General features: G+C 35.0%; 1 protein-coding gene across 4 annotated transcripts in view; it reads right to left on the minus strand.

Moving 5' to 3' along the window:
- Positions 1 to 26947, minus strand: part of LOC106160217 (poly(A) RNA polymerase, mitochondrial-like) — a 51451-nt gene that overhangs the window by 5847 nt on the left and 18657 nt on the right. For 2 of the 4 annotated variants that reach the window (XR_015335365.1, XM_087016689.1), the window contains exons 4-8: positions 26321 to 26450; positions 25608 to 25829; positions 20606 to 20707; positions 16132 to 16229; positions 15331 to 15560 (exon numbers count right to left, since the gene is read on the minus strand). Coding sequence is in view for 3 of the 4 variants with exons in the window: in XM_087016689.1 (XP_086872815.1) it covers positions 15331 to 15560; positions 16132 to 16229; positions 20606 to 20707; positions 25608 to 25829; positions 26321 to 26450 (782 nt within the window). In the remaining variant the exon portion in view is untranslated. Of the gene's footprint in view, positions 1 to 6839; positions 12136 to 12552; positions 12870 to 13283; positions 13335 to 15330; positions 15561 to 16131; positions 16230 to 20605; positions 20708 to 25607; positions 25830 to 26320; positions 26451 to 26947 lie in introns of those variants that run through there. The other 2 variants (XM_087016691.1, XM_087016690.1) reach the window with 2 other exon arrangements.

Genomic DNA, 26947 nt, shown 5'->3' on the forward strand with positions numbered 1-26947 from the left:
AATATCAACAAGTGTGCTTTATGTAATCTCATTTAATGGCCTATTAATTAGGCAAATGACTTTATAACTTTATAACTTAGCATATCTAATTTGTTCCATATTGAGACTGTTAACATGCCTAAGAATTAAATCTGAAGAAAAGCCACTTATATGCAAAAAGGCTAATAACTTCATCAAAACTTAACTGATCAAGCTTATTTTCAAACTTGATCTGTATATTAGTCAGACTGATCACTCCTGTAAGTTTCAAGACAAAAGGCTGATTGGTTTTCCTTAAAATGTGTTATCAGTGTTGCATATATGCTGAATAATGAAAAAAAAAACAGCATAACTTTAAATTTGTAAAAATAGTCCAATCAAGCCAATTTTCGAACTTGACCTGTGTATTATGAATGTTCATCAGTTCTGTAAGTTTCAAGCCAAAAGGTAAAATGGTTTTCTACTTATCGTGTTATCAGTGCTGCATATATGCTGAGAAAATGCAGAAAATGGTTCATTTTGTTAATTTTGATGCAATAATAAATCATGCCTACAATAGCACTGTCAATCAACACTGAATTTTAATCATGCACAACAGGTGACATCGTCAATAACAGGAGCGGATCCAGAGATATTTTCTGACAGTATTCCAAATTATCTGTTGATCCATCCTACTGGGAAATCTCAACGTGTGTTTTATGTAATCTTATTTAATGGGCACTTGGAAATTAATTAGGCAAATGATTTTATAGCTCTGAATTTAGCTTGTGACTACCCCAAGGGACAATTACCACCATCCATAAACAGTAGTCCCATATAGCACTCTATAGAGCTGCATTGCTTCAGAAAACAATCACTCTGATTTTCCAACACAAACTGCACGTCAGTCTTACAAAACTTTTCAGTAAGTTTGAGTATCATAAGTAACATGGTTTTTCCTTAATGGTCATTCCGGCAGCCATTTCCAAAATAGGGTTTTCTTCAACTTTTATGCAATATAACATAATGACCATCAATTTTTAATAATAAAATAAAAGTATCATGGATATACAGAAAATGTGACATGGAAAGGTCTTCAAGGCCATGGAAGTTCAGAGTCACACTTTCAAAATGCCAAAATGTACCTGTATACAAGAGATAACTGTATTGAATTGATTTTCTTCCATTTTCAACACCTTTTTTCATATAACAAAGTAATCAATTTACTGTCATTTTTAAATGAACAACTGAGAAAATTGTTGACATAGGAAAAATATCAATAGAACAATTTTAAATGTCCAGTTTGCACCATTCTGAGATTCTGAACATGGTGAATGATTGAATCTGACAAACTGTAAAGATATGAGTTTATTATTATTTCCATTTTTTGACACTTTATTACACAATTACAGGTTTACCATCTTTTTTATATAATCAACTAACAATATTGTAAAGATGCAGAAAATGTCAAAAGAACACCTTTACATATCTAATTAGTTCACAGATGAGATTGTTAACATGCCTAAGAATTAAATCAAAGGAAAAAACACTTATATACAAAAAAGGCATAACTTCACCAGAACTGAACCAATGGAGCTTATTTTCAAACTCCATCTGTATTTCAGTAAGACTGATCACCCCTGTAAATTTCAAGACAATTGGCCAATTGATTTTCCTTGAAATGCGTTATCGGTATTGCATACATGCTAAAAAAAGTGAAAAAACAGCAAAACTTCCATAAAATTGGTCCAATCACGCTGATTTTCAAACTTGACCTGTGTATTATGAATAGTCATCAGTTCTGTAAGTTTCAAGCCAAAAGGTAAAACGGTTTTTCACTTATCGTGTTATCAGTGTTGCATATATGCTTTAAAAAATGAAAAAAGAGCATAACTTCCATAAAAATGGCCCGATCATGCTGATTTTCGAACTTGACCTGCGTATTATGTATATTCATTAGTTCCATAAGTTTCAAGCCAAAAGGTAAAAACGGTTTTTCACTTATCGTGTTATCGGTGTTGCATATATGCTGAAAAAAGTGAAAAAACAGCATAACTTCCATATAGATGGCCATATCATGCTGATTTTCGAACTTGACCTGCATATTATGAAAGCTCATCAGTTCTGTAAGTTTCAAGCCAAAAGGTAAAACGGTTTTTCACTTATCATGTTATCGGTGGTCAAAGTGCACGGCGACGACGACAGACGCAGGTGATGGCTATATGTACAGACACATCTGTGTCTGTACATAAAAATACAGAAAATGCACAGCACTTCTGGTGGATGGGAGTAAAAAATCACACCTTGAAGATGCTAGTGTTTGAAAAATAATTTTAAAAAAATTTTAAATAAAACGTAAAAAATTCCAATAAAGCTGCTATTCAAACTTTTAATCTAGCTGTATTAACTTGATATTAATAACCCCACCAAGTTTGAGAAAAATAAAGCACTGTTATTCATCTATAGCATGTTGGCATAACACATTCTTTTTGTTGTAAATTTATTTGCAATGTTTAACACCATTTATCTGCACAATTATCACCAAATCCTAATTTTGTGACACAGTTAAAAGAGATAAACCTATGGGACTTTACAGGGAAATCTCAAGGAGTGTTTTATGTAATCTCATTTAATGGCCAATTGAAAATCAATGAGTAGGCAAATGACTTTATAGACTTAATTTAATTAGTGATCACCCAAGGGACAATTTTATAGACTGCCATCCATACAGTACCATCATATAGCACAAAGGTGTTGCATACATGCTGAAAAAAGTGAAAAAACAGCATTACTTCCCTAAAAATGACCCGATCATGCTGATTTTCAAACTTGACCTGCGTATTACGAATATTCATCAGTTCTGTAAGTTTCAAGCCAAAAGAAACAAGGCAGCAAAGCTGTCAAATGTACAGACAAAAAAACAGAAAATAAAGATGCAAAAAAGGTCATTTTGTCAATTTTGATGCAATAATAAATAATGCTTATAATAGCACTGTCAGTCAACACTGAATTTTAATCATGCACAACAGGTAACATGGTCAATAACAGGAGCAGACCCTGAGATATTTTCTGACAGTATTCCAAAGTATCTATGTTGATCCATCCTCCATTTTGATGGTCTTCCAACAGAAAAAAATAGATACCAGTCAATATAAACTTAATAACCTGTCTTCCGAAAGACCCAGAAGATGGTCTCAATCCACCCCTTCAATAAGATTACAGTTTCAGGACCATGAGAGACCAATATCACATGATGAAAGTCTCAATATTTGAAATATGATGACAGTGCATAAAATAATATTATATAATGTTTAAAGACATAAAAAACAATATAATTGCTTATGTGGAAATACAGAAAATGTGCAGAGCCTCGAGCGGATGAGAGTTAAAAGTCACAAATGCAAGTGTTTGAGAAAAAATTGTAAAGGAAAACATAACAAAACTAGAAAACCACCGAGAGTGCAAACCTCTGCCAAGGCAGCAATTGTTGATTATTATTGATTATTGATTGATTATTGAGCCAGACCACCACTAAAAACTAATCATTGTCCTCTTTGGCCCAATTCTGACAGTTCCTGAAAATTTCAGCAAAATCGGTCCATAACTTTTTGAGTTATGTTGATGACAGACAAACAGGGGTGAATATATATATATATATATAATAACCTGCATAATTATCACTGCTTCCTTATTATTAATCTAGCAGAGAGCTTAACTTTTGGGAGTTTACAAGGAAATATCAACAAGTGTGCTTTATGTAATCTCCTTTAATGGCCTATCAATTAGGCAAATGACTTTATAACTCAGAAATTAGCTAAGTGATACCCAAGGGATATTAACAGACTGACCATCTCAAAGGTCTTTCAGGCCCATAAGTCACATCTTAAGAAAAGCACAAAACAATAATGCACAAAATAGGAGACTACCAATTCTGATGCAATAATACATTATGTTTTACTGCACAGTCAACATCAAATTTTAATTATGCACAACAGGTAACACCAACGAAAGGAAAAGCATAAGGCTTCAGGCTCATCAGAGTTCAAGTTTTTACTTAGAAAGTGCCAGAATGAGAAAAATGAAAATTTTACACAAAATTGCATAAATTCAATAATAAATGATAACCCAATTGACCTGGCTTTCTAATTTGAACTGCATGCCAATCCTAAAAATCATACTTGTAAGTTAAAAATAATAATAAGTAACACAGTTTTCTTTTCAGAATGTTTTGCAGTAGCAATGCAAAAATATTGTTGTCAATTTTGATGTAACATTACATAATAAATTATAGAATAATTAGCACCAATTTTTGATTATTGACAATAAATAGCATGGACATGTAGAAAATTTGATCACCATTCGGCTTCATGTCCATGGGAGCTCCGAGTCCCACAATGAATATGCCAAAAAGATAATGAATATTTCACTCAAATGTATAACTTCCAGAAAAAGAAGCCAATTAGACTGCTTTTCCAACTCATTCTGCATTTTAGTCCAGTGTTTCTTTTTTAAAGGTTTGACAGTCATAACACAGTTTTCCCATAATGGTCATCATGGCAGCACCACCAAAAATTGTGTTTTCTTCTATTTTGATGCAACATTACATAATGCTTAACAGTATAATGACCATCAATTTTTAATAATAGAATATTAGTAACATGGACATTCAGAAAACGTGACAAGCAAAGGTCTCAGGATCTTGGAACTTCAAAGTCACACCTTGAAAATGCCAATAAGTGAAAAATTAAATTTTCACAAAAAACTGTTTAACTGCCAGAAAAAATTAACAAACAGACTGCATTGCCTACTGAAGCTGTATTTTAGACCCATGTTTCTTTCCTGTAAGTTTGAGAACAGTAATTGACATGATTTTTGTTAAATGGTCATCATGAGAGCAGTGCCCAAAATAGGGGTTTCTTCAAATTTTGATGCAATTTTACATAATGTTTAACAGCATAATGACCATCAATTTTTAATTATGGGATATTAGTCACATGAACATTCAGAAAACGTGACTAGCAAAGGTCTGCAGGCTCGTGGAACTTCAAAGTCACACCTTGAAAATGCCAATATGTGAAAAATTAAATTTTCACAAAAAACTGTTTAACTGCCAGAAAAAATTACCAAACAGACTGCATTGCCTACTGAAGCTGTATTTTAGCCCCATGTTTCTTTCCTGTAAGTTTGAAAACAGTAAGTGACATGGTTTTCCTTAAATGGTCATCATGGGAGCAGTGCCCAAAATAGGGGTTTCTTCAAATTTTGATGCAATATTACATAATGTTTAACAGCATAATGACCATCAATTTTTAATAATGGGATATTAGTAACATGAACATTCAGAAAACGTGACTAGCAAAGGTCTGCAGGCTCATGGAACTTCAAAGTCACATCTTGAAAATGCCAAAATGTAAACAAGACAGCACTGTTCTGAAATGGGTTTATTTCCATTTTTAACATTTTTTTAACATAAAACAAAATAAACAGTTTGTTGCCATTTTTATATGACCAACTGAGAAAATTGATGAGATGGGAAAAATATCAATAGAACAGTGTTAAATGTCCAATTTCCTCCATTATGAGATTCTGAACATAGTGGATGATTGATTCTGACAAACTGCAATGATGTGAGTTTATTTCCATTTTTGACACTATATTACACAATACATGATAACAAGTTTACCATCATTTTTACATAATCAATTAACAATGTTGTAAAGATGCAGGAAATATCAAACAAACACTTCTACGTATCTTATTAGTTAAATAATGAGACTGTTAACATGCCTAAGAATTGAATCTGAGGAAATGTGAAAAAACAGCATAACTTCTAAAATAAAGACCCGATTATGCTGATTTTCGAACTCAACCTGCAATTTAGTTAGTTTGACCAATCCTGTGAGTATAATGACAATTGGCCTATCTGTTTTTCTTATATTGTGTTATCAGTGTTGCATATATGTTGAAAAAAGTGAAAAAACAGCATAACTTCCCTAAAAATGGCCTGATCATGCTGATTTTCGAACTTGACCTGCATATTATGAATATTCATCAGTTTTATAAATTTGAATACAAAATGTAAAACGGTATTCCACTTATCGTGTTATCGCTGAGTGCACAGCGACGACGGCGACGACAGACGCAGATGATGGCTATATGTACAGACACATCTGTGTCTGTACATAAAAAGTTTTCCACTTATCGTGTTATCGGTAAAAGTGCAAGGCGACGGCAGCGACGAAGGCGACAGTGACGACAGACGCAGATGATGGCTATATGTTCAGACACATCTGTGTCTGTACATAAAAAGACAATCTTTTAAAAAAATTCTACAACAGTTGAGAAATACCCAATGTGCCGGGTATCTGGTTTACCCCAGCAGCAGAAATAAAAACAACAAATAGGAGCATACTTTCATAACACCTTGAGAAGGTTCTGTACAAGATTTGCTTACCAATAACATTAATATATAAAACTCTTTAGCACTTAAAGGGATAATTGGTCTTGCATTTTACATTTTTCATATTCAGCAGAAATAAAAACAACAAATAGGAGCATACTTTCATAACACCTTGAGAAGGTTCTGTACAAGATTTGCTTACCAATAACATTAATATATAAAACTCTTTAGTTTTATATATTAATATAGCACTTAAAGGGATAATTGGTCTTGCATTTTTACATTTTTCATATTCAGCAAAAGAGGTTGAAAACCCGAGATTTCCCCCAATATACTTTGATGCGCCTTCAAATAAAGGCAAATAAATAATTGATTTCTGTCCTATCCTTTGTTGCCTTTGCCTTGGACTAGTCAAACGATGGGTCCGACATGCTACCAACATTACCTTGTTCATTCAAAACAACATTAAAAAGTTCATTTCTTTAACTTTTGCAAATTTATTTGGTACAAACAAAATTCACCTTCGTCTTCCCCACCTGCGAGCTCGTCTTGTCAGTGACGCGGAATTTACAATTTTTTTATACGGGCCAGCTGCTAATGTCATACACATTACGTACTGTATCGTATCAGACTAATCACATCCGTTTTAGTCTGATACCACATTTGAATATTCTGTCGTATGTAACAGAAATTTTGTAGGACGTAGATCATTCATCAAATGTCCTAAATAAGTTATTCATAAACTAAATTACTACCACCCTTGTTAACAAAAAAAAGAAGTCTGTTTACTGACAACAATTATCAAATAAATCAAAACTTTCAATTTTATTCAGATTTGTTATATTCATTATACTAAATATGTAACATTTATATAAACAAGGCAGCAACGCTGTCAAATGTACAGACAAAAGCCAGAAAATAAAAATGCAGAAAATAGGATACTGTCAATTCTGATGCACTAATGTATTATGCTTACTGTAACTGCATAGCCAACTTAAAATATAATTCTCCATATCAGTGGATTAGGATGAAAGTAAAATGTGTAACAAGCATTTGACTGAGTTCCCATACCTAGATCATTCTAACAGGATCAATCCAACTCCAAGGGGTTTCTCACTAATTTGCTTTCAGCTTAAGTGGCTTAGGACTCTGGCATGCCAGTTTCAGTAGGCATGACAGACAGCTAAGCCACTTACATTGATTGCAATTTAGCGAAAATTCCCTTGGAGATAGATCGATCCACAGTTAGCGTGATAGGGTCTGGAAATAGTCCCTAAGGCTTCAGGCTGATAAGAGTTAAACTTTGGAAATGCCAGAATGAGATAAAGTGAAAATTTCACAAACATAAAAAATTGCTTAAACTCAATTTAAAAAAAAAAAAATATATATATATATATATATATATATATATATATAATTTAATAGAGCTGTTTTTCTAATTTGGGCTGTATGTCAATCCTAAGAATCATTCTTGTATAGAAAATGTTACAAAGTAACAGTACAGGGCTCCTGGTGGATGGGAGTGATAAGTCACATATTGAAAATGCCAGTTTGAAAAATGAAAAATTAAAAAAGAAAAACTTACAAAAATATTCCACTAAAGCTGCCATTCAGTCTAGCTGCATTACCATGATATGAATCATCCAACTTGAGTTTAAACAGTGTAAACAACTCACAGAAATATAATATATTTTGTTTTACCACAAAAAGGGCAGTCATAGCTATTATTCTGATATCTGAACTTGTCATCAGACCATGTGACCTCCATAGATGGCTATACTTTGTAATAATTTCTTAAGAGATTATAACAAAAAAAAAAAAAAAAAAAAAAAAAAAAACACTTTTAAGAAAAAAAATTAATTATTTGCCAAAAAGAACAGTTATTATCCCTTTAACTGCAAAGTCAAGTTGCAAATATTGCACAACAGGTATTATCAATAAAAGTGAACTGTTACATGCCCTTGGGAGTTATAAGTCCCACATTGAAAATGCCAGTATGTGAAGGATAAAAATCTCACAAAATGTACAACAGAATAACATGGTCAATAAGATTACAGTTTCAGGACCATATGTCAGAGTTCAAATTCACATAATGAAAATCCGAATATGTGAAAAATGATGACAGTGCATAAAATAATATATATCACACAATGTTTAAAGACATAAAAACCAACACAACTGCTAATGTGGAAAAACAGAAAATACACAGTGCTTCTGGTAGATGGGAGTTGAAAGTGACATCTTGAAGATGCTAGTGTTTGAAAAATAATTAAAAGAAAATGTAATAAATAAATAAATAAAGCTACTATTCATACTTTTGATCTAGCTGTATAATTACTGACATGATATGAATAACCCTATTGAGTTTGAGAATTTAATAATGCACTGTTATTCATCTTTAGCATTAATGTAAGCCTTATACAAAGTTTTTCTTTTGTAAAATTATTTTCAATATTAAATAACATTTACCTGCATAATAATCATCAATTACTAATTATGTGACACAGTTAAGAGAGCTAAACCTATGGGACTTTACAATGAAATCTCAACGTGTGTTTATGTAATCTCATTTAATGGCCACTTGAAAATAAATTAAGCAAAGTACTTTATAACCCTAAAATTACTTGAAAATTAATTAAGCAAATTAGTTTATAACCCTGCTGGCTATCCATATACATTTATTGCACCATATAGCACTCTGTAGAACTGCATTGCTTCCAAAACAGAAAACAATCACACTGGTTTTCCAACACAAGCTGCACTTCAGTCTTATTAAACTTTTCAGTAAGTTTGAGTATCATAAGTAATATGGTTTTCTCTTAATCGCTATCCTGGCAGTAGTGTCCAAAATAGGGTTTTCTTGAACTTTCATGCAATATAACATAATACTTAACAGCATAATGACCATCAATTAAAAAAAAAGTATCATGGATATTCAGAAAATGTGATATGGGAAGGTCTTCAAGGCCATGGAAGTTCAGAGTCACACTTTCAAAATGCCAAAATGTAAACAAGAGATAACTGTACTGAAATGATTTTCTTTCCATTTTCAACACCTTTTTTACATAAAATAATCAATTTACTGTCATTTTTAAATGATCAACTAGGAAAATTGTTAACACAGGAAAAATATCAATAGAACAATTTTAAATGTCCGATTTGCTCCATTCTGAGATTCTGAACATAGTGAACGATTGAATCTGACAAACTGCAATGATGAGTTCCTTTCCATTTTTGATACTTTATTACACAATGCACGATAACAGGTTTACTGTCATTTTTATACAGTCATTTTTATATAATCAACTAACAATATTGTTAAGAAGCAGAAAATGTCAAAACAACACATTTACATATCTAATTAGTTCCATAATGAGACAGTTAACATGCCTAAGAATTAAATCTGTAAAAAAACCACTTATATACAAAAAGGCTAATAACTTCATCAAAACTTAACTGATCAAGCTTATTTTCAAACTTGATCTGTATATTAGTCAGACTGATCACTCCTGTGAGTTGCAAGACAAAAGGCTGATTGGTTTTCCTTAAAATGCGTTATCAGTGTTGCATATATGCTGAATAAGGGAAAAAAACAGCATAACTTTTGTAAAAATAGTCCAATCATGCCAATTTTCGAACTTGATCTGCGTATTATAAATATTCATCAGTTCTGTAAGTTTCAATCCAAAAGGAAAATCATTTTAACATTTATCTTGTTATCTGTGTTATAAAAATGCTGAAAAAAAAAAGAATAACTTCCATAAAAATTGCCCAATCATGCTGATTTTCGAACTTGACCTGCATATTATGAATTTTCATCAGTTTTGTAAGTTTCAAGCCAAAAGGTAAAATGGTTTTCCACCTATCGTGTTATCGGTGCTGCATATATGCTGAAAAAAGTGAAAAAAACATCATAACTTCCCTAAAAATGGCCTGATCATGCTGATTTTCGAACTTGACCTGTATATTATGAATATTCATCAGTTCTGTAAGTTTCAAGCCAAAAAGTAAAACAGTATTTCACCTATTGTGTTATCGGTGTTGCATATATGCTGAAAATAGTGAAAAAACAGCATAACTTCCCTAAAAATGACCCAATCATGCTGATTTTCGAACTTGACCTGCGTATTATGAATATTCATCAGTTCTGTAAGTTTCAAGCCAAAAGGTAAAATGGTTTTACATTTATCTTGTTATCTGTGTTATAAATATGCTGAAAAAAGTGAAAAAACAACATAACTTCCATCAAAATGGCCTGATCATGCTGATTTTTGAACTTGACCTGCGTATTATGAAAATTCATCAGTTCTGTAAGTTTCAAGCCAAAAGGTAAAACGGTTTTTCACTTATCGTGTTATCGGTGAAAGTGCACGGCGACGACGACAGACGCAGGTGATGGCTATATGTACAGACACATCTGTGTCTGTACATAAAAAGACAATCTTTTAAAAAAAATTCTACAACAGTTAAGAAATACCCAATGTGCCGGGTATCTGGTTTACCCCAGCAGCAGAAATAAAAACAACAAATAGGATCATACTTTCATAACACCTTGAAAAGGTTCTGTACAAGATTTGCTTATCAATAACATTAATATATAAAACTCAATCACAAGGTAACAATTTGTTCAAAACTAGATTTTTACCAACTTTCAAACCAACTTTCTACTTAGATGTTTGCAGAAAATTGACCCGTTTGTTCTTCAACGTTACAATCAAATTATTTTCATTTTCTCACTGAATATCTTTTTCCATTCATAATTTTTCCATAATCCCAACTTGTCATCTACATGTGAGAATACTTGTAAGCCATTTTCTAAATAGAAGTATTCATGCTTCTTTCTTTTTGAATTTTATTTCTCTCTTCCTCTTTTCAGCTGGAGAATCTACAAAAAATTCATTTCTAGAATCCCAAAGTTTTTGAATAAGAGTGCAAGTCCTTTGAAGGTATTCCTTTTTGACAATCTCTCACGGAGATTTCTCCGTTATATTCCATGTAATATATAAAGGACTCGACATTTTATAAATATTAAGATGAATAAGTCAACAACCTGTAGATGAGGTGATCGAACATCAAGACATTATGCACTGTGTGGAAATGAATCAATTTTCAAATCAGTAGCTGTGTACATGTGTGTGCACATGCATCAAAAAAGGTATTAAAAGACAAAATTCCAAATGTTCATTTCACAGTTACCAGTTTCACCTAATATAAAGTGAGTGCAGCCAGATGTGGAAGCAAACGGTACTTGTGTTAATCACTGCCATGGTTACACAGATGTCTCACAACAGACGTCCGTTCAAAAATTATATATATCCTCATTCCAACATTTGTTACCAACATGAATTCTGTGAGATCTTTTGATCTTTTGAAGAACATGTCTGATCAAAGCTCACAAAAGTTACTGTACCCTATCTTAATTTCTCCCATCATAGGTCCAAATTTGGCTATAGTTCCTTTTTCTTTTTCACTCATCTTTTTCCATCAAACTATTCAGCAGCACTGGCTGCTTTCTTCTTTACAGGTGTATCTTTGTCTAGTGTACCAAACTGAAATGTGGTTTTGACTTGAAGAACATCTGACTTTTTCTGTTCATTTTGCTTTTGTTTAACATCTGTGGATGCTCCTAATTTCTGGGCAGTTACTGCAGGTTCTTCCTTACCAGGGTCTTCTGTCAAATTCCCTAGCGGCAAATCACTAAGGGGAATTACAGTAATGCTGGGCACTTTTTCACCATCGGTAATGGCATCTGTCCTTCTTGCAAGCTTTTTCTTACCCTGAAAATGAAGCAATTTCAAGGTCAGTACTGATGGACCAAGTCTGCTTGTATCTATACCGTTACTTGCACTGTTCTCCTGTAGTCACTGTACCCATTACCTATTACATAAACATTTTATATCATGTGAACAGGAACCTAGACACGTTTAAAGGGGCTGTTGTTTAATGAAAGACAAGTCACCAAAGCTGTCAAATGTACAGACAAAAAACATTCACAAGATTACAAAGAGCAGACTTTCCCCCTTCAGAAAGTACATGCATCTGTACATAATAATTTCAAGAAAAATCATCTAATCAAACTGGTTTTCCTCGTGTTAGAAAAATGTCAAACATTGTTTATGAGGTCTTCTTCAATTTTGATGCAAAATAATGATGTGTCTGTACATAAAAATGGACAACCCTTAAATCAAGATCACCTGTGGCAGTCTCTTCTTTTGTTGTGTCCTCAAAGGATTCTTAGTCTTCAAAAGTGCTTCCAGTCCCCAAGGTTCCATTGAATTATCAAAAGGTTTCTCAAGCACTCTCAGGGCATGTTCACATGACATTCTAAAGAATTTGAGGTAATCCATCTTGTTTTTATTTCTACATAGATTATTGCCATAGAGAGTGCAGCTTATGCCCGGCTTAATGCTGGGAGGTGCGAGTTTAACAGTTTGCCCCAGATCTATAGATAGACCTTGGCGAAGAAAATTAAACTTGTGATAATGCTGGAAAAACTCCAACAACAGATCTCCTAAAAAGAAAAAAAAGAAAGAAATCAGTTAAAGCAATGTAATAACAAGGCGTCAAGATTTTTTTGTGTTGCAATCAGCTAAAAAAAAAAAAAAAAAAAAAAAATTTATGTAAAGTTTCATATGGCAGTGTTGAAATATATATCATCCCATCTGGTAATATGACCAATTTTTTTTTCGTGACAGCAATCTTACAGTTGAACTGCAGCTTACTTTCTCACTTACACGAGAAGCAGAAATGCTAATGAAGGTCACTTCACACTGTCAATGCTTTTTGCTTATCATTTAATTTCTACTTAGACTACACTGCCATGCCTATTACAAAGTGAAAAAAATCTTCACCCTGCATTAGATATTGTTAATAAGTTGTAATATCTCTAGGAAGTCTTCTGTAATTAAAATAGATTAATACTTGCCTGTGGTGTTGCTGTTCTGTGATACAAATAATGAAGACTGATTTCTTTCATCTAAAATAAAAACAAAACCTAAGCAGCCCAGCTTTTAATATTGAATAGACACCAAACAGCCAAAAAGGGTTTGGCAGTTATAAGGTGAACAAATGTGTTAGCAATGAAAATGAAATGGACATACAGTGATCAAGAGAATATATACAGATACAGAAAAATGGAAATTTCTTCCTGAACATAACATAAAGATATTGGGTGTGACTTTTAGTACTACAACTAAAGTTGTACGTAATCCAGGGAAACTATGATACAGTATTTCAAATATGTGAAAATAATGTAAAATCATGGTCATTAAGAACCATAACTTTTTGTCTCCTCCATCTTAGCTTACCACAAACCTTCAAAGTCTAATTCATACCAAGAAGTAAGGCAACGCAGTTTATGGGTTGTTCCAGATTTGGGCAAACAAGGCCACTTTTGTAATATAATTACACTATCCTAATTATTTAAACAATGAAAGAAATTGTTGGCTGTATTAAATCATATGACCTTACGGAAAAAAAATATGTCAAATATTCAATAAGACGTTACTCTTAAAGCAGGACAGAAGTGGAAACATTTTTTTATGTAGTCCGATAGTGTATTTTCTTAAATACAACTTGCTGAAAGCACGACTTCAATATGTACACTAGTGACCTATTTATAACGCATTGAATGCACAGGTTCTCACCTGTGAAAACCACTCGTTTGGAGGAAGGCTGGAAATAGCCGACATCGAGGCCACTCCGAGGTGACAGTCGAACTTAAAATAAATTGCTTATTCTTCCCAAACTTTTTATTGCTAGCACCACTGTCGTTATTTGGTTTCATTCAGAACCTTTTTTTTTTATTCTTCAAAATGCCCCCCCCCCCCCCCCCCCCCCGCGTTACAGGCGTGACGAATCAGTCAGCGAGGGCAAGTCTGCTTAATTAGCACAAATTGTATGTCTATAACCACTATTATTGTGATCGGGGATAAAGAAATGACAGGTACGTTATGTTTCCAGATCAGATCTTCAACTAATTGTTTCTTCCTCACTGACGAGAACTATTGAAAGGACAACAATTGACAAAGGGACGAGGCAGGCAACATCTATTTCACGATGTGGTCGAACAATCGGAACAAGAAAAAAATTCTGTCGCATGATTTTGAAGTATGGACTAAATGTTTGAGCCCAGAAAAATTAATTTTATACTATAATTTTTTTTGGTCGGATTGACTGGACCCGTCGAAATGCTTGGCACATTACCGTACATTTTGTATTTTGTAGATTTAATGAAACACTTATTCTCATTCACTTTCCATTACAATTAAGCAGTTTTTTTATAATGGGTGCTGTTATGTGATGCTCTGTATCATTAACATGTTCTTTCAGAATTGAAGGAAATGAGACTGCAAATGGCAACATTTTATAACAAATTTTACTAATGTGTAAATGTTGTTTATTAGAACAAGAATTGTTTTCCTGATTATATATTTTTAAATATATATAGGCCTTTTTTCTGGGTAACCCCTTTTCATCAAGGGTTGTAATTTTATTATCTTTTCTATATACTAAACATGATTTAAAATCTGCCAAGGCTTGTTTTTATTTGTCTTTTATGAAAACATAAAAATATATCACATGTATGTCTCAAGGTAAAAAGGTCCACTTTTTTTGGAAATAGACCCCCACCCTTGAAATTGCTGGCTATGGACCTGATAAATGTAATCCGATCATGCCGATTATCAAACCTGCCTCTTTTCTAAACAAAGTCACTCACTAAATTTTAAGTAAAACAAAATATGGTTTGGCAGTTATGAGGCAAACGTCATATGTCAGACAGTGACAAAGTAAAAAGACAGGCCACTCAGAATACATATAGACACCTACAGTGTCTGTGTATAAAATGGGAAATAACAAATGAATATGTTTAATTTTCTACAAATGTCTCCTTACGACAAATTTATTAAAAAATAGCATTTCACTGAACAGATTTAAATGTAAACAAACAAACAAACAAAAACAAAACTTACTGTGCAATGAGTCAGCATATTCAGCAGAAGGCAATATACTGGGTGTCCTTGTTTGTAGAAAACTCACAACCAGAGCTGTGACCATAAAGTTTGTCATTGTGGGGTTTGGTTGAGGATACCTTACAATTTTTAGTTGCTGTGCAACCTCTTTGATTGCTAAAACAAGGGGTTTCACCCGTACATCCAGTCCAGCAAACGTGTGTAACAGTTTGGATATATGTTTGCCATTGCTGTAATGAAGGAGTTTAGTATTATAGTTTTCTTCAGATGATCATTTATGCAAATTAGCTTCAATATCTTACGTTGGAAAACTAACAATTATCTTAAGCACTGCTGCAGCTGAAGGACACCAAAACATTTACACAAGAGTGGGAAGTAACAAAGTCTGAGATAAAAAAGTGGCTTGCAGAGGTAAGTAGCCCCCCCCCCCCCCCCACATCCCCCTCCAAGAAAGAGATCTTGTGGCTAAGGCCGAATGATCTAGTTGTTACCCATCCCCAAATAAGGAGTTGAACCATCACCAAAAATTACAGTAACAACATACGGTTAGACTGGGTTCCCATCCCTAGGTCAATCCATTTGGATTGGTCCAACTCTCTGTAGAGTCTCAGTAAACTGCCATCAACTTAACCGGCTTAAATGTCTGTCACTCCTACCGAATCAGCTAGAGGGTAAAGATAATTACACCCTAACAGTTTTACTAGGTGTGACAGACATTTAAGCTGGTTAAGTTGATAGCAATTTAGTGAGACTCCCCAGGGAGATAGATCGATCCATATATCTGCAGGAATGGTCCCTTACCTTTGGGCTTTTTGTCCACAGAGGTCTATGTCAAGGTTCAACACATTGTGTCTCAGCTTCAAAAGTGGAATACTTGCACCCAACACAAATTGAACTGCCTGTTTGAAAAAATGTATAATAGAAAATGGAGATTAAAGGGTTTGCGACTGACCGTTAGAATTATCGTCAGAAAACATGCCCAACTAAGTATATCTTTTAATAATCAAAATAAACAAATTAGAATTCGCTAGGTCTTGGAGTTTATGAGCTAAGTGATCATGTGGTCCAATAACAACATACAAGCCACCAGAGGAGAGAGCCTGCTTGCTTAGCTGTCAGTCTTTAGTATTCTATATAGCATACACAAAACAAAGGCAAATACTAATTTGCTGACTAGCCCGGCCGATAGGAGGAGAGAGTCAGTTTTATTTCTTTGAATTGGAATTCAATAACAAATAATATAATACATTTGTTGTAATATTTATTTGTGCTGTGTTGTGCGATAGAAAGGATATACCCTTTAAGTATCAAACACAAATATGACAAATTGAATGTAATTAATCTTCTACCAATAACTTAACTTTGGACTCCATTATTATTATTATCATTCAATACTGAATAAATTGTACATAAAACAGATCTCCTTAAGAATAACATACCGCCCAGTAAAAACCATAGATAAAACTGTGCATGCAAAACAGTAAAGTCACTATGGAAAACTTTGTCTGTAGCCACGATGCTAACTTGTACAAATCATCGCCCTATAAAATATAGATGCATGATATTCAAGGCTCTACAGTGACAGACCTCACTCTGAATTCACAAACCCATATACATTTTTATAAATTAAAATTTTAGTGTGTCCTGACTGCTATAAGTTGTTGACCTAGAACTGAAGTGCTACTATAAAGTACACCTAATAGTCATACCTGTGACTACGATTCAGCACTGTCACATGCTTGTGACGTAATGCAAAGACAATCATTTTTCACTATATGCTGTCCCGTGAAAAATATCCAAAAAGAGCTGCCATGATCTACAGGTACCTGTAAAATTACTTTTCAAACTCTGATAACAATTCATAGCCATTCACCTCTCTTACCTGTGGGGTCTATATCCTTACAAAGCCAGGTGCCGGTCTATTCAATTTTTTAACTGGCATTTAATTACGGTTACCCCCACTAGCTACCATTATGTATACTGCAGTTGAATAACTTGAGTGTATTTTAATCATTCGATATAAAGTCCATGGTTTTTGGCATTATGTTTTGCAAAAATTTTTGCTTAAATTGCAATACTTGGGTTTCAAAATTAATTATAAATGTTTTATAATAATATTATTAAATATTTCAGTTGAAATACCCTTTAAAAACAAATAAATACATTCTCAAAACAAACAACACTTTATTTCGCATTACAAATTAGGATTACAAACCATTTTATTACAACTGTTCCCATTCTTTTATTTCTTTCATATTATCACTCTTTTTTGAGTTATTCCTCAACCACCGAAGTAATGCCTGGGCATGTGCATGCTTCAAGACACCCTGGGAGCTATCTTTGTCATGTACATTTGCAGCCATGTTTAAACTCATTTGTTTAAATATCAATTTTAAATGTCATTTTAAAATACCAATGACATAACCTCATAAAATAAAAGAGATATATTGAAAAAATATTAGTCTACCTAGAATCTGACAGGTTGAGTTACCTGTTACTACCTGGCATGGGAAGTGTGGTGTTGTGTAATTAACAAGTTTAATTGTTAATGAGCTCTTGGTCAAGTACCAGGCATTTAATTTGCAATAAGAAGCTTGTCAACTGATAACAGTTAATTTGAAAGACTGTCAGCTTTTGATGTGATCTAAACCACATGAGGCAACCATACACCCCATTTCCATAGATTAGATCGACCTACTTTAGATAGACCTAACTCCCTGGGGGTTCACGCTAAACAGCGGTCAGCCGGGCGGACACGAAAGTTAATTACCCCCTTACAGCTTGTAGTAGGCGGGACGGACATTTAAGTCGGATTATCTGAATGTAATCTAGTGAGACTCCCCGCGGGGATAGATCGATCTTAAATCTATGGGAATAGAGCCATAGTCTCATCACATCTATTGTCAGTAAGTTAGTAAGAAAGTCACGTAAGACTGTAAATGACTAAGTAAGAAAATCATCAACAAATGCCAAATCCTTTACTGCATTTTTTTTTTTTTTTTGTGAATCCCACCGCAACACACTGGGGCATAACGAAAACTGCCCAAATCCGTTCAACATAACCTTCCCTAAACTATCCAACCCAAGATAACGAGCAGTACTGTTGGCTAGGAACACAAATCAGCATCGTTATCAGTAGTGTTGTTTTTCAAAAGCATTGCTGGCCATCAGAAACTACCGTAGTGTTGTTTCTCGAAAATGATCCTGGCGCTCAAAATGGGAGTGGACAGAGGGAGAGACAACCAGCAATTAGCTTCTACCCTGGCCAGATAACCTTCAGTGTGGAAGCCGATCTTTGTCTATGGCGCACGTACAGGTAGTCTTCATCGGCGATAAGTGTCTTCTGCGATCAGGTTCGTTGCCTTTACCGTTGAAGTCGGGTAGAGCTTTACGCGCGAGTGCATTGTTACGTTGCACTAGTACTCCTGTCAATTGTATCCTATCAATGGGCATTATAACTATAGCGAGTATAACTCATGGTCACCTTTGGTGACAACTGTGGACAAAAATAAAGGAGCCCGGATGTGGAGGTTTTTGGACACACCCACTGAGATAGGAAGGAGAAGAGAGACATGTAGGCATGGAGAGCAAGGAGCTAGGATAGATGGACTACGTCTTAACTGATCGTGGATGTATAGTACTATACATGGAGGTAAAGGAAAGTGAGTGACTGTACGTGCACTAGTATACAAGTTGATGGAAAATATGGAAGCTGAAAAAAACGAGTGATTGTACATGCATCAGTACACAAGTTGACGGAAAACAGAGAGGGAACTATGATTGACAAAAGATAAGTAACGTTGAGAAAAAGCACTGACTATTACGAACAATGCAAGGAAGGTACGTAGGCCTACACAAATGAACAATGACAATGAAATGGAAGTGCGTGGAATGATTCTCTTATCCTGTGAACACTAACTTTGTTTGAACATTATAAAGCCCATATTAGTTAAGTTATTTAGTTCAATGTTATTGTATGTTAAGTTAGGTTTTAGTTCAATTAGTAAAATATTATCATTTTAATTTGAGGTGTTTGTTTTCATTCGTATTTATGTTTATGCTTTATTTTTTTGTTACTAAAGAACTCAATATAGGACGTAACAGCATCTTCACCTCGCCATGCTCCGGGCGGTGTCTTCAACGAATACGTAGCCTTCACCGCAGATGCTGGCCTCGGCATTATGGCCTCTCTCCACCATGCAGGGAGGTTACTAATACTGCAAATCGGTATATAGGGAGCACATGTAGCCTCAACCATGGCAGCCAAACTGTGTATTACGGCCTCTCACCATTGTGCGCTGCGACCAAGATGACCACTGATTGTTGTTTACAATCGCTCAGGCAACCAAATCTTGACCTGCAGCTGTCTGACAACACAAGTGATTTCCTGGCACATAGTTGCGCCAATGTGCACATTTGAAAAGTGTATACGTTTTGTCATTTAAACCAAACAAACACGCGAGTGAAAGGTAATCTAGATGAAACCAAAAAGGCAATTTTCATATTTGTTAGCAATCCCAGCAAGACAGAAAGGCCATTTTCATATTTGTTCATTAATGAAAGATCGTCAATGGGAGATCGTGGACGATCTGAGCAAGACAAGAAAGAAAAAATGGTAATCTTTATTGCAGCTCTTACATTGCTTCTTTTGTTCTTTTGCTGAAGTCCCTACTGTTGACAATGCTATTGTGCGCCTCAGCAAAACTACTGATCAGTATCTCACACCAAGTACTCCAGTAAAGAAATAATAGCTCGACAGCGCAACTCTTAATTGATTCTCCTGTTATTTTAATGGATGGTGATGATGATGTTTAGCATCCTAATGTAACTGCACTGATCCTTATCTTGCACCTTGCACCGCACACGTAGTACTCAGGTAAAGGTATGCTAGGGCAACACTGGTGACTGTTAGATCTTAATTAGTTGAAAAAAACGCCTGATGGCGGATTTTAAGGTGTGAGAAATTCACAAGATAATGCAAAATTGCTTGTTGGTCGAAATTCATGGTCCATAAAAAACTCCAGACAGCCGATTTTAAGATCATTTGAAATTTATAAGCCTTTCAAAATTCATGGAACATTACCCTATTCCACACGAAGTTCATGGTCCATAAAAAAACTCCAGAAGGCCAATTTTAAGATCGTTCGAAATTTTAGAGCCATTCAAATTCATGGAACATTACCCTATTCCATATTAACAGTGATTTGCAGGAGTAAAATTGTGAAGCCTTCAAGTCTGAAAACATCTGGCTGAAAAATATAATTGTCATACATACCTTAAGGTGTGAGGACCATGCTGGCAAAAGTTTTCCAATTATGGCTAATTCAGAAGGCATGTCGATCAAGGCCCTATTTTGGGGTAAGACGGTTGATGACAGCTGCAATCACATCAATTAATCAATCAATATTTGCAAATTATTTCTGAATCACTTTGGAAGCCAGAATCATTCTTTTCTGCAGAAAGAGATCAAGATAGGAGCTAAGGGACTTATATTTAACAGGACTACTGTTTAATTTTTCAGAGCATCTAAATTTTTCATAGCTGCAATGCAGGCCTAATGAAAATAATAAAGACGTAAATAAATACATGTATGGTGGCCTTGTGGCTACTTAGGGCAAGAGCATATATGACCTGTTTAGTGTAATGTCAGTCATACACATACCTTAACTTAAGTGTTTTAATTAGTTACATTACGGTATAATTATGCTTATTTGCATTATGGTTAAGGCACCAGTAATATCCTAAGACTGGGTTCCCATGCTTAGATCAATCCATCTGGATCGATCCAACTCCCTGGGGAGTCTCACTAAATTGCTGTCAACTAACCAGCTTAAATATCTGTAACATCTACCGAATCAGCTAGAGGGTAAAGATAACTAGATAACAGTCTTGTGCTTAACAAGCTCTTTAAATGCAATCAACAAAAGTTCTCAAAATATGTAAAAATAAAAAAAAACATAACTAGAGGATCAGAGAGGCGATACCGCCTCCGAATATTGTACCACCAGCTGGAGCAAGCGCATTTGTATAGACCCCCACATATACAAAATAAGGGACACAGCCACCAGTCTTGTGCTTGACAAGCTGTAAAAATGCAATCAACAAGAATTTTCAAAATATGCAAAAAATACATATAACTAAAAATGGTACAATCAAATTTAAGTTCATCGTAAGGTAGGTCAAAGGTCAATTTCAAGGTCACAGTAAATTGCCAGTATATGACTTCCTATTTAAGTTCAATAGTAACTATGGACCTATCTCTGCCAGGTTTGGAGTTAAAAGAGAAAGAAACTAGAGGATCAGAGAGGCGATACCGCCTCCGGATATTGTACCACCAGCTGGAGTAAGCGCATTCGTATGGACCCCCCCCCCTCCAAAAAGGGACACCATCACCAGTCTTGTGCTTGACAAGCTCTATAAAATGCAATCAACAGGAGTTCTCAAAATATACAAAAAAATATAATTAAAAAAAAAGGTCAGTATATGACTTTCTATTCAACTTCAATAGTAACTATGGACCTATCTCTGCCAGTTTTGGAGATATAAGGGACTAAATGATATAATTTTGCAGTTACCATAATGTGCCATAAATTTCCTACAGAAAAAATTAATCAAAATAAAGAAAAGGTCATTTCAAAATTCTTGAAATGGGAGGTGCTCTGAAGTTCCAGATGTTCTAATTTGATGAAATAATGTCATTTTTGACCACAAGTTGCCTGCTTTGCCAAGCCTTATGTTTTATTTTTCTGGAGTTCAAAATTAATTATCCATTACCGTACTGCACATTTTGCTTTCACCACCAATATGTACTTTTTGATACAGCGTAAATTTGGAGATGAAAGGGAAGCAAAATTTGCAAAGTTCAGTTCATGGTGAAAAGTAGGTCAAAGGTCAATTTCAAGGTCACATTCAGATTGCCAGTATGACTTCCTATTCAATACAACAGTAACTATGGACCTATCTCTGCCAGTTTTGGAGATAAAAGGGAAGCAAAATTTGCAAAGTTCAGTTCATGGTGAAAAGTAGGTCAATTTCAAGGTCACAGTAAGATTGCCAGTATATGACTTCCTATTCAACTTCAATAGTAACTATGGACCTATCTCTGCCAGTTTTGGAGATAAAAGGGAAGCAAAATTTGCAAAGTTCATGTGATGAAAAGTAGGTCAAAGGTCAATTTCAAGGTCACAGTAAGATTGCCAGTATATGACTTCCTATTCAAGTTCAATAGTAATTATGGACCTATCTCTGCCAGTTTTGGAGATAAAAGGGAACCAAAATTTGCAAAGTTCAGTTCATGGTGAAAAGTAGGTCAAAGGTCAATTTCAAGGTCACATTTAGATTGCCAGTATATGACTTCCTATTCAACTTCAATAGTAACTATGGACCTATCTCTGCCAGTTTTGGAGATAAAAGGGAAGCAAAATTTGCAAAGTTCAGTTCATGGTGAAAAGTAGGTCAAAGGTCAATTTCAAGGTCACAGTAAGATTGCCAGTATATGACTTCCTATTCAACTTCAATAGTAACTATGGACCTATCTCTGCCAGTTTTGGAGATATAAGGGACTAAATGATATAATTTTGCAGTTACCATAATGTGCCATAAATTTCCTACAGAAAAAATTAATCAAAATAAAGAAAAGGTCATTTCAAAATTCTTGAAATGGGAGGTGCTCTGAAGTTCCAGAAGTTCAAATTTGATGAAATAATGTCATTTTTGACCACAAGTTGTCTGCTTTGCCAAGCCTTATGTTTTATTTTTCCAGAGTTCAAAATTTATTATCCTTTACCGTACTGCACATTTTGCTTTCACCACCAATATGTACTTTCTGATACAGCATAACTTGAAAACCGTACGGAATACAAAAAACGGAGACCACCTCCAGTGTTGGGCTTTACATGCTCTACAAAATGCAAAAAAGAATGGGTCTCTAGCATTAACAGTTCCCGAATTAGAGACAGTTTTCAGTTTCGCCATCTTATGGCCGCTACTCCGGTGAAAATGCACTGATTGACCCCAAATTCACGGAGATGAAGGATGACCTGAAGGGTAACACTTTCCAATAATATTATTGGTTAAGTCTGTGTGGTGTCTGAATAACAGGGCAAATAATTTTTTTTTCGTAAAAAAATTCATTTTTTTGAAAATTTTGGCCCGTTTGACCTTGAAATAAAGGTCAAAGGTCAAATCCAATGGCATATTTGAAATCTACACATAAGACTTTTGGAAAGCCGTCTGTAGAAATTTTTCCCATAATTCCTTCCGTAGGGTAGATAATTAGCATTTAATTTTGCCATTTTTAGACAAGGGTGCATTGCAATGAGTGCCACACCTAGACCCCAATACCGACAAAGCCCAAATTTTATGTGGAACGAGTTGAGATTATAGGTGACCTAAATCCAAGAGATGGGTACGGGGGCCCTTACTGTCTAGGAGGAGAAGCGGTAACGGTAGCCGTCCGGCGGAGCCGGCGGAACGATCCGGACGGGACTAAAACCATGTGTACCGCCAGCGCTAACGCTGGTGGTACAATTAACTAAAAATGGTCCAATCATGCAGATTTTGGAATTAACCTGTATTTTCCTAACATTGATCACTCCTGTGATTTTCTTGACAATAGACCTATTGGTTTTCCTTGAAATGTGTTATCATTGTTGAATCTGTAGTATGCTGACAAAAAAAGAAACCTTGGGGCAACACTATGGGCATATCTCTGCTAGTTTTGAAGATATGAGGGGCGAGAAAATATGCAAGTTCAGTTCTTGGTGAAAAAGTAGGTCAAAGGTCAATTTCAAGGTCACAGTATATGACTTCCTATTCAAGTTCAATGGTAACCATCGGAATTTCTTTGTCAATTTTGGAGGGGTAAACATGCAAGGTGCAGTTCATCATAAAAAGTAGGTCAAAGCTCAATTTCAAGGTCATAGTTAGATTGCCAGTATATGACTTCCTATTCAAGTTCAACAGTAACTTTGGACATATGGACATAAGCATATATATATATATATATGCAGACAACTATAGTAACTTTGGGCATATCTCTGCCAGTTTTCCAGATATAAAGGATACAAAATTTGCAAAGTTCAGTTCAAGGTGAAAATTAGGTCAAAGGTCAATTTCAGGGTCATAGTTAGATTTGCAAGTATATGACTTCCTATTCAAGTTCAATAGTAAAAGTGATCGTATCTTTGCCAGATTTGGAGATATAAAGATCAGAAAAATTGCAAAGTGCAGTTCATGCTTCTCCCATGAAAATGCACCGATTGACCCCAAACTCTCAAAGATGAAAGGAGTCCCTGACTGTAACCCCTCACCATAACATGAGAGCTTAGGTCTGTGTAGTTTCTGAAAATTGGTACAAACAAATATTTTTTTGCAGAAAAGTCCCATTTTTAGAAAATTTTGGCCCATTTGACCTTGAAATAAAGATCAAAAGTCAAATCTCAGGGTATATTTGGAATCTCCACATATGGCTTTCGGACAGACTTCTGTAGTAATTTTTCCCATAATTCCTTCGGTTTGGGAGATATTTAGCATTGAATTTTCCAAAATTTTGACAAGGGTGCGTTTCAAACGAGTGTCACACCCAGGCCAAAGCACCGACTGAGACAAAAATACCAGGGGATTCAAGTTGAGATTATATGTGACCTAAATCCAAGAGATGGGGACACAGGTCCTTGCGGTCTAGGAGGAGAAGCAGTAATGGCGACTTGTATTCCACGACACCCTGCGGAGCCAACGGAGCCGGCAGAGCACACGGAGCTGGCGGAGCTCACAGAGCCGTACGAGACGGGTCGGGACTAAAACCATGAGTACCGTCAGGGTAACGCTGGTGGTACTAATTACCCCCAAACAGCTTTACTAGGCTTGACAGACATTTAAGTTGATCAAGTTGACAGCAATTTAGTAAGACTCCCCAGGAAGATATATCGATCCAAATTTCTGTGGGAATGGTCCCTTATAGTTGAGTTTTTTAAAGTGGGGTTTTTGAATCCCTATAACTCCTATTATACATATCTAGTGGGTAACAATTTAGTGTATGTCCTTGAGCATTTTGAGAAAAAAAATCTTGTGGTTGAAAGCCAAAAATGTTATGGAAAATGACATCCATCCTGGATTTTCTCAAAATGCCAAAGATACATCACAGTAAATTTTTTTTTTCAAGACAACCAATATCAAAATGAACCAAATCAATAACAAACAAGGAAAAATATTTTCACTAGAATTACAGTCTGGTCTAATTAGCAATCCAAGAATTAAATACTGCACATTACACTTACATCATCACCACTTCCGTTTTTAAGGTCAACCAAATATAGGTCCAGGTCAGAGCTGTAGGCACTGGACAGTCCACACATTGTGGATCCAAATGGCTGTACAGCCAGGTGTGGAAAGAACTTCTCTAACAAGTGTTGTATCTGGCCTCTCACAAAGCACCTTTTCAATATGTCAGTGTCCTGAACCTTCAAGGAGTTGTAAAGTAAATCTATCTGCCCTGTGATCTGGAAGAGGTGGGATCAGAATCAAGCTTAAACATGTCTACACTGAAAACAATGTTGAGACTGACGATGTCAGCATTAATTTATGTAATATGACTGACCATCCAATGTGCTCAATAAGACACCAAAGAGTTCTTTGTGAATACGTGTATATTTCACCACACATAATTGAAACTTGATAAGTTTTAGAACAGCACATCTGCCACAACGGCCTGAAAGATCAATTATTGGGATTCTAATTTCTGTTTATACATTTAAGACTTTTCTTGTGGTTAAAGTTGAGGATTCAGACATGCTCCATAACACAATGGCCTGTTCATTCACACGCTCAGGGCTACATGTGCTAATGTGCATGTATTATTAGTGCATGTCTCACTTTGCAATGACCTTTAGGTTCAAATAAAATCTCACTGAAGCCTCTCTCTCTCTTCTCATCTTTCAAACTTATCTCTTTTTTCCAAGTTGGCTTATAACATATATATTTGTTCACATACCCCATCTTTGGCAAAATGTAAGTCATTATAGACTTTCTCCATAGGTTTCTTCTTTTGTGGTCTTAGTTCTTCATGCACTTCTCCCACTGGCAACCCACTAAGATATTTTTCAGGTAGGAAAATTTGTTGTCTAAATTGACAAAAAAAAGGTAAAATCAGTATTTCTAGACCTACAGTCCCTTTACACAATATACAATCACAAACAAACACACTCACACCATATTTACCTAGACACTAAAGAATCACTGGTGATACCGCCTCAGGGTATTGTGCAATTGTACCACCAGCTGGAAAAGTTCATTAGTGGTAAAAAGTAGGTCAAAGGTCAATTTCAAGGTCACAGTTAGGTTGCCAGCATATGACTTCCTATTCAAATTCAATAGTAACTATTAATAGTTATTTCACATTTCATTTTCAGTTCTAAATATTGCGATGTTGTACTCTTTGATATACCACAACTCGTAAACCATACGAAAAAAAAAAAGGAAACCACTTCCAATGCAAGAAACAAAAGGTCTCTAGCACTTATGGTTCCAGAATTAGAAAGAGTTTTCATTTTCGGCATTAAATGACTGCTTTTCCCATGATAATGCACCAATTGACCCCAAACTCAAGAAGATGAAAGAC

Source organism: Lingula anatina, chromosome 7 (assembly GCF_051362555.1).
Source record: "Lingula anatina isolate TDL-2025a chromosome 7, LinAna3.0, whole genome shotgun sequence".
Lineage (NCBI taxonomy): Eukaryota > Metazoa > Brachiopoda > Lingulata > Lingulida > Lingulidae > Lingula > Lingula anatina.